Raw genomic sequence first — 10742 nt, 5'->3', positions numbered from 1 at the left:
CCACTGTACTAAATCAAAGTTTGTAGCATAACAAGATCCCTAGGTGATTTGTATGCCATTAGGTTTAAGGAGCACTGGTCTAGAGGGGAAGAGACCTCATTGGTACCTCTGGCAATAGGTATAATGCTTTCCTTTATCCTTCTTTCGTCTCAGGTCATGTGAACTTTACTATCAGTACTAAGATTCTGGACAGCAACGAACTCTGTGGGGGCCAGAAAGGGTTTGTTCCAGCAAAGGGCGGGAGCGACACACTCATCAAACCAGTTCTGGTCAAGGTGCGTTTTCTGCAGGCCTAGCTTCAGAGGTGCAGATAGCCACCAACCCAGGGATGTTCAGTGTGTGTCTAACATACCAGTTAGTCTCTCACAGAGCTTTATTCCAACTCTAATCAGTTAGCTCACCTTCTTCCCTGGTCCCTTTCTACTGTTAATGATGTGCTTAACCCACACCAATGGTCTAAAAAAGCCTAAAGCACTTTACTAGTGCCTGGTACTTCATAGTCACTCAATGAATGCTAGTTTCTCCTATTAAAATCACTAAAGTTATCCTTAGCTACTTTTTTTGTTTATCCTATCATGAACCCCCATGTAATTCTGCTCAGAAGTTTTCTAAACTTCTAAGAAGCAGAATTACTTGGGGGTTCATGATGTCCTTAGCTCTAGTTTCTCCTATTAAAATCACTAAAGTTATCATTAGCTACTTTTTTTATCCTATCATGAACCCCCATGTAATTCTGCTTCTTAGAAGTGTAATTCTGCTTCTTAGAAATAAACCCAGGGATGTTCAGTGTGTGTCTAACATACCGGTTAGTCTCTCACAGCAGCCTTATTCCAACTCTAGTCAGTTAGCTCATCTTTCTTCTTCCCTGGTCCCTTTCTCCTGTTAATGATGTGCTTAACCCTCACCAATGGTCTAGGAAAAAGCCTAATGCACTTTACTAGTGCCTGGTACTTCATAGTCACTCAATGAATGCTAGTTTCTCCTATTAAAATCACTAAAGTTATCCTTAGCTACTTTTTTTGGTTCCTGATTCAACCAAGGCTTATGTTGCCGTTCTGGGTAAGCAGTTAGAGATTCTTGGCTCAAAAAGGAAAGGAGGCTGCCAAGGTGTGGAGTGGGGCGGGGCATGTGAACCTACCTGAAGGAAGGTGTGGTGGATTAGAAGTGATGAAGGAAGAAGAACGTATTTTATATAGTGGGGAATATGGCCAGGTACAGCCAGATTGGACAGCCGTAGACTCTAGTTAAAAACAGAAAAGGATCTGGGCAGGAGGAAGTTGAAGGTCTTTGAAGCTTGATATGTATTTAGGTTTAGGTGATCTATCAATTGGGTGGAGGGGAGACAAACTGCTTACAGCAACCATTTAAAAAATGAGCATTTGGTCTAGTTGAGTATAGTTTGGGAAAGGTTCAACCATATTTACATAGGCAGGACACTTCACTCCTTTGGGCAAGGAGAGGAAATGAGTAGAAAAGCATGATCTTGGAAAATAATATCAAACGGAGTTAGGCTCTCAGTTGTGCCATTTAATAGCCATGTGACCTTGAATAAGTTAGTGAACAATTCCAATCCGAGACAAACTGCTTACAGCAACCATTTAAAAAATGAGCATTTGGTCTAGTTGAGTATAGTTTGGGAAAGGTTCAACCATATTTACATAGGCAGGACACTTCACTCCTTTTGGGCAAGGAGAGGGGGTGAGTAGAAAAGCATGATCTTGGAAAAATCATATCAAACTGAGTTAGGATCTCAGTTGTGCCATATGACCTTGAATAAGTTAGTGAACAATTCCAATCTTTCTTTTCTCTCTGGAAGGCAGTGATAATAACCTATCTCTCAGGATTGGTATAGATTAAATACAAAGTTCCCGGCATATCTAGCTTATAATAGAAACCCCTAAAATGGTGGGTTCTTTCTTTACTCTCACCCCCTTTCAAGATCCCTTCCAGGTTAAGATTTGCCCATTTTGACTGTATTTGATTCATATTTCCGGGATAGCACTCACAATGCTGTAATTGAATTACAGCTCACTGCCTGTCTTCTACAGTGCATTGTGAACTCCTTGAGGACAAGGGCCATGTCTTTTTTTATTTCTGTTCCTAGTACATTTCCTACAACATAGTTGACAGTCAGTACATATTTATGCATTTGAATTGGACTCCACGGCTGAAATGCAAATAGATGTTCATGAGCCATTTAGTTCAGGCTTCCTGGCTTATGAAGTATACGGAGTGGTCAATAGATATAACTTGGAAAGCAGTATCAGGATTGTGTATATTTGGGAAGGATATGGTGATTTGGAGGGTGGTGTACATATATATAGTGGAGGAACGTAGAGATTGAGTCTAAGTATTGCCAGTTTTGTTATATCACTCACATCTCCAGTGACATGTTTTGTTTTGCTTTAAAGCCCAAAACTCCCTCAGGTGGCCTATGTACCACTCCATATACTACAGTACCTTGTACATTCCCAATATTGTACTACTATATTATATTGTACTACTATATACATTGTACTACTATATTGTATTACTATATACATTGTACTACTATATTGTATTACTATATACATTGTACTACTATATTGTATTACTATATACATTGTACTACTATATTGTATTACTATATACATTGTACTACTATATTATATTACTATATTGTTTACAATGATTTATAATTGCAATGTATTGTAATTTTTTGCCCCTCTGATTATGAGCCCCTCTGATTATGAGGTAGAGACATGTTTGACTTACTGTAATCTCCAAGATCACTGAGTAGATACTCACTAAATGATAGATAATAATGTTAAGAGAATGATAATAACTTTTATGAGTTCCTTCTTCTACCACCACCTTCTTTCTCTCTCCTTTGGTGTATTGTAATTTTTTGCCCCTCTGATTATGAGCTCTTTGAGGTAGAGACATGTTTGACTTACTGTGATCTCCAAGATCACCGAGTAGATACTAAATGACAGATAATAATGTTAAGTGAATGATAATAACTTTTATGGGTTCCTTCTTCTACTACCACCTTCTTTCTCTCTCCTTTGATCTAGTAGATTGCTTATCTCTATTTTGTTTAGTTCTTTTCCCGGAGTTTTGTTCTGTTCTTTTTGTTTTGTCCCTGTGTTTGGTTCTATGTATTGGATAGAGCTGATTGGTAGAGTGGCATCATGTAGTATACTAGAGGCCCAGTGCACGAATTCATGCATGGGTGGGGTCCCGGCTGGCCCGCCCTGATTGGGGCTGATTGGGGCTGATTGGACACCACCGATCGGGGTGGGAGGGCTGGTCAGGGGCAGGGCCAGCCAGGGGGAGGAGCCATGGACAGTTGGCTGGCCGGACAAGTCCCCAATTGGGGTGGGAGGGCTGTTCAGGAAGGGGCTGGCTGGAGGAGGGGCCACGGTGGTTGGCTGGCCAGCCCTGCTCCCTAGTCAAACTCCTGGTTGAACTCTGGTGGAGGGGACAATTTTCATATTAGCCTTTTATTATATAGGATTCTGTACCCTAGAAGCATAATTTCTGAATTGAACTATTCCTCTACCTGTCCCCTTAATGCCATTCCTTCTTGCACTCTATCCTCTACCTCTTTCATTCTGTTTATTTCAGCCACTTGTATGGTCTTCTCCCTGACCTTATGCCTCCCAGTTCTTGTCCTCATTAATGCCTATAAATGCCCCCCTTTTCCAGGCCTTCTAGGGCATTATATTTCCTCAACTTCCCTCTGGAACCATACACCATAATAAACTATAGAACTATGGCACCCTCACCTAGAAATCCCCCTTCATGCCATGCTTCCCTCTTTACCCAATAGGCTGACAGCCTTTGTCACCAAATGCTTTGGCCAAGCTCGGGAATTCATCTTCATTGATGACAAGAACATCCAGGATGCTCTCAAGTGGATGGCGGGAAATCAGCTCCCCAGCGGCTGCTATGCCAATGTGGGAAAGCTTATGCACACAGCTATGAAGGTACAGATCTGCCCAGGCCCTGCCCCCACACTGTTTCTGGGAGGTACTTGTACCTCTGACTGAGCTGAATCAGAAGAGAACTGGCCTGGGAACTGGTGTTGTCAGGTCTCAGTCTAGTCTCTGGGTGACTTGGTCAATATACTTAACCAGTCAGAGCCTCAGCTTCCGTGTCTATAAAATGAGAGTATGAACTAGAGCATGGTTCTCAAAGTGTGGTTCCAGAACAACAGCATCAGCAGCACCTAAGAACTTGTTTGAAATACAAATTCCAGCCCTGGCCCCAGAGCTACTCTGAGAAACCCTGGGGGTGTGGGCTAGCAATTTGTGTTTTGAGAAGCCCTCATGACTCTGATACTTGCTACAGTGTTGGGCTTTTTTTTTCCCTCAAGGTTTGATTATTTTTATTATTTAAAATATGTTTTTTTTTATTTTTCAATGTATTAGTCTCAGGTGTGTAGCGCAGTGGTTAGACATTTATATCACTCTTCCCCCCATAAGTCTTGTACCCAGCCAACAACGTATATAGACATTACAATATTATTGACTGTGTTTCCTAAGCTGTACTTTACATCCGCATGACTATTTTGATACTTGCTAATGTTTGATAACCAGTGGACTAGAAGATCTCTGAGCCTTTTATTATATCTCTAAATCTGAAGCGAAGTGATTTGCTTTGGTGGGCACTATTAGGCAGCCCAGTCATTTGTAAGGGGTTTTACTCTCTGTGGGGCACTGTTCTTAAGTACTTTACTTATTTGATATATTTTAATGTTTACAACAAATCATTGAGCTAGGTACTGGTATGCCCTCTTAATCACATTTTACAGATGAAGACACTAAGGTTAAATAAATTGCTAAAGGTGAATGCTAATGAGTGATAGGACTAATCTGAACCCAGCAACTGGACTCCAGAGACACTGCTCCTGGCCATTACTCCATTGTCTGTCCCTCCCAAACACAGGGGAGGTGTTGATGTGCAGGATAACTTGTTCAATTCAGAACATGCCAGTGAACGAGACATTTGCATGAATTTTCCTAAAGAAATTATTTATAGTGCTGTTGAAGGACCTGGATTAAAAATCTTGAGCATTGAAAAAAATCTCAGTATAAGATTTGTTAGTATTCCTTATGCTGAATGTTATCTGTACTTCCCAAGTCTCTTCCTTCTCTTATGCCCTGTGTGACATATACCTGGGAGTAGAACATCCTGGAAATTGAACAAGATCTCAGAGGTTTTTGTCCTCCTTTCTGATTAGAGCTACCTGGCCTGTTGACTATCATGTGTATAGTCAATTGTAGTGATTTGCATAGGAGCTCCAGAGTTAAACTCCCTGGATTCAAATCCCAGTCCTGCTTACTAGCTGTGCAATCTTGAACAAACTATTTAAATATCTCTGTGTTTTTCCTTTTATCTCTAAAATGAGGATAATAATTCAGATGAAATATTTTTTTAAAATTTGTTAAATCTTTCTGTGAAAGACGTTAAACAGGGAAGGTGTCACTTACTCTCCCCTGGAGAAGAGGCTGGGCTTTGTGCTACTTGAGGGGACATCCATTTGAGGAGGCTCAGATTCCATAAGCATCCGAGAATAAGAAGTCTCTTTTTACCACGCCCCTCTTTTTTTTTATCTCTCTTTGTTTCTTGGGTTTCCTCAATACCCACTCAGAGCTGAAGACCTCCTGTTACCTCCCACAGGCTACTGTTTAAGGCTGTGCAGTGGTTGAACTCCGCCCAGTTCTCCCTCATTGTGTGTCCTGGAGTCAGCCTGTGGAAAGGAGTGCTTTTGTTTTCTTTTTTTCAAAGATATTTTTATTGATTTTTAGAGAGAGAGAGAGAGAAACATCGATGTGATAGCAAAATGGGGAATTGAACCAGTAACCTTTTAGTTCAGGGGATGATGCCTAATCAACTGAGCCACACCAGCCAGGGAGAAACTATTTTTGTGTCTTGGTTGTTTTTTAAGTAGCTGGCCTTGCTTTCCAGCCATGGTGACTGGCAGCATGTGACCCACACGGGACCAATCAAGTTCTGCCCCAGAATATTTTAACCTGCAACTGTGTGGACGAGATTTTTCCTCTTGAGAAGTAAATTAGGGAAAGCAAAAAACCTAGAGTTCCTGGTTTTTATGGTGTCAGCTTCATGAGAAATACCTTATAAATTCAGTTCTTCACTTTCACTTTTTAGGACCCAATGGTGAGTCGGGGACTGCAGTGTCTCAGGAATTCTGTCTCCTCCACCACCAACCTCTACACACTGGCCCTACTAGCTTATACTTTCTCTCTGGCTGGGGCGATGGACATCAGAGACGTTCTTCTGGAACAGTTAGAGCAGCAGGCTATCATCTCAGGTGTGTTGGCTGTGTTAAGAATTTTTGGAAATGGTGAAAATATGCTGTGAGTTATCTATAATTTCCCCTCGTTTCCATACTCCACATATATTCAATTCTAGGATTCATTTTATTAAAATTTATTGTCATAAAATCATTGTTGAGAGTTTTGTGGGAAAGCCCATGTAAGTCCTCAAAGGCATTGCTATACTTTTAACAGGAAGAGGAGATAGATGGTATGAGCTAGTCAGAAAACTTCCTGGCATTACCCTTTTGCAGGTATGAAACAACTCTTTGGTGTAAGATCACTCTGATTAAGTAAAAAAAAATGCTGAAAATTAATAAAATTTTATTAGCCAAAAACATGCCCCAAATGTGTAAGATTCTTTTAGGAAGTTTCTACCTACGTGTCTCTGTTAGAATTAGAATTTATAGGGTTGTTTTCATATAATTGCCAGAGGCATTTACTGGTGCTCCCAGCTTTACTTTGGGGAATTATGTGTGAGTGTACACACACACACACACACACCTGCATATATATTAGGGCCAATAAATCAGAAGGTCTTGAGAAATAGTTTTTTGTAACTCATGATTAATTTTTTTGGTATTTTATCTGCTTTAAGGTGTAGAATTTACGAAGTGAATATGGGAAAGTCATTTCCTCCCAGGACCTCCCTAATTATGCTTCTTTCTCCATAGGAGAGTCCATTCACTGGAGCCAAAAACCTACTCAGCCATCGGATGCCAGTCCTTGGTCTAAGATGGAGGCTGTAGATGTGGAACTAACGGCATATGTATTGCTGGCTTGGCTTAGCAAAGCCAATCTGACTCAAGTAAAGAGGACATGTATAAGTATGGATAAATTTTATATTAAATCAGAAAGCCAGTTATGGGGGCTGTAAGCATAAAAGCAAGATTTATGGGCATACCTCTTTCTACTATTTCCTAGTAAGATGTAGTCTAAAAAGTTTACAACCTAGATTCTAAGGTTGAGATTCAGTGGTTCTCAACCTTCCTAATGCTGCGACCCTTTAATACAATTCCTCATGTTGTGGTGACCCCCAACCATAAAATGATTTTCCTTGCTACTTCATAAGTGTAATGTTGCTACTGTTATGAATCGTCATGTAAATATCTGATATGCAGGATGCATTTAGGCGACCCCTGTAAAGAGGACATGTATAAGTATGGATAAATTTATATATTAAATTAGAAAGCCAATTATGGGAGCTGTAAGCATAAAAGCAAGCTTTACCTCTTTCTACAATTTCCTAGTAAGATATATTGGTAGTCCAAAAAGTTTACAACCTAGAAAGAAAGCTCGGAAAAGTTCTATATATTACAAAGCAGGGTTTGGTTATATAACATAAGAAAGATACGAAAGGTATAAATATTGAATTTGAAAAAGGAGGGTCGCGACCCACAGGTTGAGAACCGCTGACCTAAAAGAAAAGTTCTATATATTACAAAGCAGGGTCTGGTTATATAACATAAGAAAGATACAAAAGGTACAAATATTGAATTTCAAAAAGGAGAAGGAGCTCTCATCAGCTTGAGGGATAAGAAATGTCTTCCCAGGGGAATTGCATTTGAGGTAGATCTAAAAGGATATGTAAACATTTGGTAAGCAGCTATTGAAAGGAAGAGGGATTTGCAAAAGTATAGAGTGGTTGTTGGGGAAAACTGATTTGGCTGAAACACAATGGGACTTAGGTTGGAAAGATAGGGTAGGTTCATATTACTGGTATGAAGAGCCTTACATATTAGATTCAAGATTTTGCCTAATTCTGAGGAGCTATTAAATTTTTTAACTTTGTTTCAGAAAGATTAATCTGTTACTTGGTGTATGGGATGATTTAGAGGTGGGAAATACTGGATTTGAAGAGATCAAGAGGTTATTTAGATTAAGGGTAAGGAGAAATTGAATTAGTGGGGTAGCAATTGGGGGAAAAGCTATGATAAATTTAAATGTCATAAAATGATCACAAAGAGAGTCATCATTAATTTATTTGCTCTGCAAATGTTATTAAAACATACCATGTCCAGGTTACCGAAGATACAAAAGTAAACAAGAAAACACATTTCTTGTCCACATAGAGATTATATTATTTTTGATATTAAGGCCATTTTCATTGAAGTTATAACATGTAAATTATGCATGGAAGAATGAACAGATTGTTACAGGTAGGGTGTCTGGTAAAGATGTTAAGTGCACTGAGCTTGAGTATGGTAATAATTTAATTGGAATTTTAAAATATTATATGGTACACTGCCTCCTTATTTCAGGGAAGTTCTTGGCCAAAGATCAGGAAAGACTTCCTTCTTCTTGTTGAGCCCTAAATAATTACAATATATAATTTAAAAAGCAGTGCATCAGATCTTTAGAATTCTCAGTGACAGATGAATGCCAGAATTGTTTTTTACTATAATCCTTGGCTATTCTAAGAGTCACATATCACCCGCATCAGTTTTTGAGCTGATGTGTGGTCCCATTACTTGAATTGTTTCACATGTGCAAGCAATAAAGCCCTCCTTGGTCCTAGTTCACAAAAAGTTGTTTGTCGATTGTCAAGCTGCAAAAGAATGACTTGTTCACAGCTTCTCCAGGAGGGTGACATGCAAGCAATAAAGCCCTCCTTGGTCCTAGTTCACAGAGGGTAGACAAAAAGTTGTTTGTTGATTGTCAAGTTGCAAAAGAATGACTTTTGTTCACAGCTTCCCCAGGAGGGTGACATGTCTTCTTCTTTTTATGTGACAGTGTAATGTCTAAATACGACAGTTGTCTTTCATTTGGGACAGGAGGGAGTGGGTTCCTTTATTCAGTAATAGCTGTCGTATTAAGTGTTGAGAATGTAGAAATTCTCATAACACAGAGTAAGAGAGGACAATACTTCATTCTCCCTCGCCTCCCACCCCCTCGCAATTGTAATTTATATAAATAAAGAGAAAATGTTTTCAGACTGGAAAGGTTCAAGCTACATGATGCCAGCCAGGTTCTCTTGGTGACAGATGATCTGTCTTATTCCCAGAAGAGAAAAGAGGATTGTCACATGGCATAATGGCTAAGAAGCCTTGGCCTGCAAGGAGGGATTTCCTAATACTCTCTGCAACTGTGCCATAGAAGATTATTACATAGTTAAATAATTGAAAAATGTGCACTATCTTCTAAGAAGCCTTGGCCTGCAAGGAGGGATTTCCCAATACTCTCTCCAACTGTACCATAGAAGATTATTACATAGTTAAATAACTTTGAAAAATGTGCACGATCTAGGGCTATCAACTTGCTGCTGTTTCTTCCTCAAGGTGGCTCTGAGGGCATCTTCGCCTCCAGTAGAACAGTCCCTCTCTATCTGTCTACCTTGTTTGTAAGGAAAATAATTTAACTCTGCAATGTCTAAAGTTCTTCTCAACTCAAATTTGGTTATCTTGTTTCTTCATGCTAGACGGTGCTGAGATACAATATTTTCCCTCCTAAAAATGTGGAGACCTTTAGTCTTAGTGTGGAAATGGGAAAAGCTAGATGTGATCAACCAACTTCACCTCGATCCTTGACTCTCACTATCCGCACAAGGTGAGGAAGGCGGAAGTTGTGGTGGGGGCACCTGAATCATAGAAGCTGAGTTGGGATTGTGTGTGTGTGTGTGTGTGTGTGTGCGTGTGCGTGTGCGTGTGCGTGTGTGTGTGTGTGTGTGTGTGTGTGTGTTGGGGCCAGAGTATGCCGAGAGGGAAAATCATGGGCTCACACACTTGCTTCTTTCTGCCCTCAGTTATGTGGGCAGTCGCAGCTCTTCCAATATGGCCATTGTGGAAGTGAAGATGCTTTCTGGGTTCAATCCCATGGAGGGCACCGATCAGTTAGTAAGTCACTTCTCTTTTCTTCATTTACTAGCCCCCAGGGGACCTAACTTTATCATAAAAAGCTGGTGAGCCCTGGCTGGTTTGGCTCAGTGGTAAAGCGTCAGCCTGCTGACTGAAGGGTCCCGGGTTCGATTCTGGTCAAGGGCACATGCCTGGATTGCAAGCTCGATCCCCAGTAGGGGGCGTGCAGGAGGCAGCTAATCAATGATTCTCATCATTAATGTTTCTATATCTCATTCTCTGAAATCAATAAAAAAAAAATATTTTTTAAAAGCTAGTGAGCCCTAGTCAGTTTTGCTCAGTAGTTAGAGCATTGGCCTGCAGACTGAAGAGGTGTGCGTTTGATTCTGGTCAAGGGCATGCACCTTGGTTGCAGACTCAACCCCTGGCCTGGTTGGGGCACGTGCGGGAGTCAAGTAGTCTCTCTCACAATGTGTCTTCCAAAAGTGACCTGAACGAGAGCAATTAATGTTCTTCTCACCCATTTAAACACTAAAATGTAAGTCAGAGGAAAAGTATTATCACAGGAGAGCACAACGATGACATTTTCATAGCTACACAAGCACACACTTAATCACGGAGCTCA

At 40.3% G+C, this 10742-nt stretch overlaps 1 protein-coding gene across 1 annotated transcript in view; it reads left to right on the top strand.

The window, feature by feature from the left end:
• Positions 1 to 10742, top strand: part of A2ML1 (alpha-2-macroglobulin-like 1) — a 36794-nt gene that overhangs the window by 22063 nt on the left and 3989 nt on the right. The window contains exons 22-28 of the mRNA XM_015564073.1: positions 154 to 275; positions 3750 to 3992; positions 6157 to 6319; positions 6998 to 7196; positions 8121 to 8208; positions 9742 to 9869; positions 10066 to 10156. Coding sequence (XP_015419559.1) covers positions 154 to 275; positions 3750 to 3992; positions 6157 to 6319; positions 6998 to 7196; positions 8121 to 8208; positions 9742 to 9869; positions 10066 to 10156 — 1034 coding nt within the window. The remainder of the gene's footprint in view (positions 1 to 153; positions 276 to 3749; positions 3993 to 6156; positions 6320 to 6997; positions 7197 to 8120; positions 8209 to 9741; positions 9870 to 10065; positions 10157 to 10742) is intronic.

The sequence above is a fragment of the Myotis davidii genome, unplaced genomic scaffold (assembly GCF_000327345.1).
Source record: "Myotis davidii unplaced genomic scaffold, ASM32734v1 scaffold801, whole genome shotgun sequence".
NCBI lineage: Eukaryota > Metazoa > Chordata > Mammalia > Chiroptera > Vespertilionidae > Myotis > Myotis davidii.
Note: the sequence above shows the minus strand (reverse complement) of the source record. Positions and strands in the feature narration are given on the sequence as shown.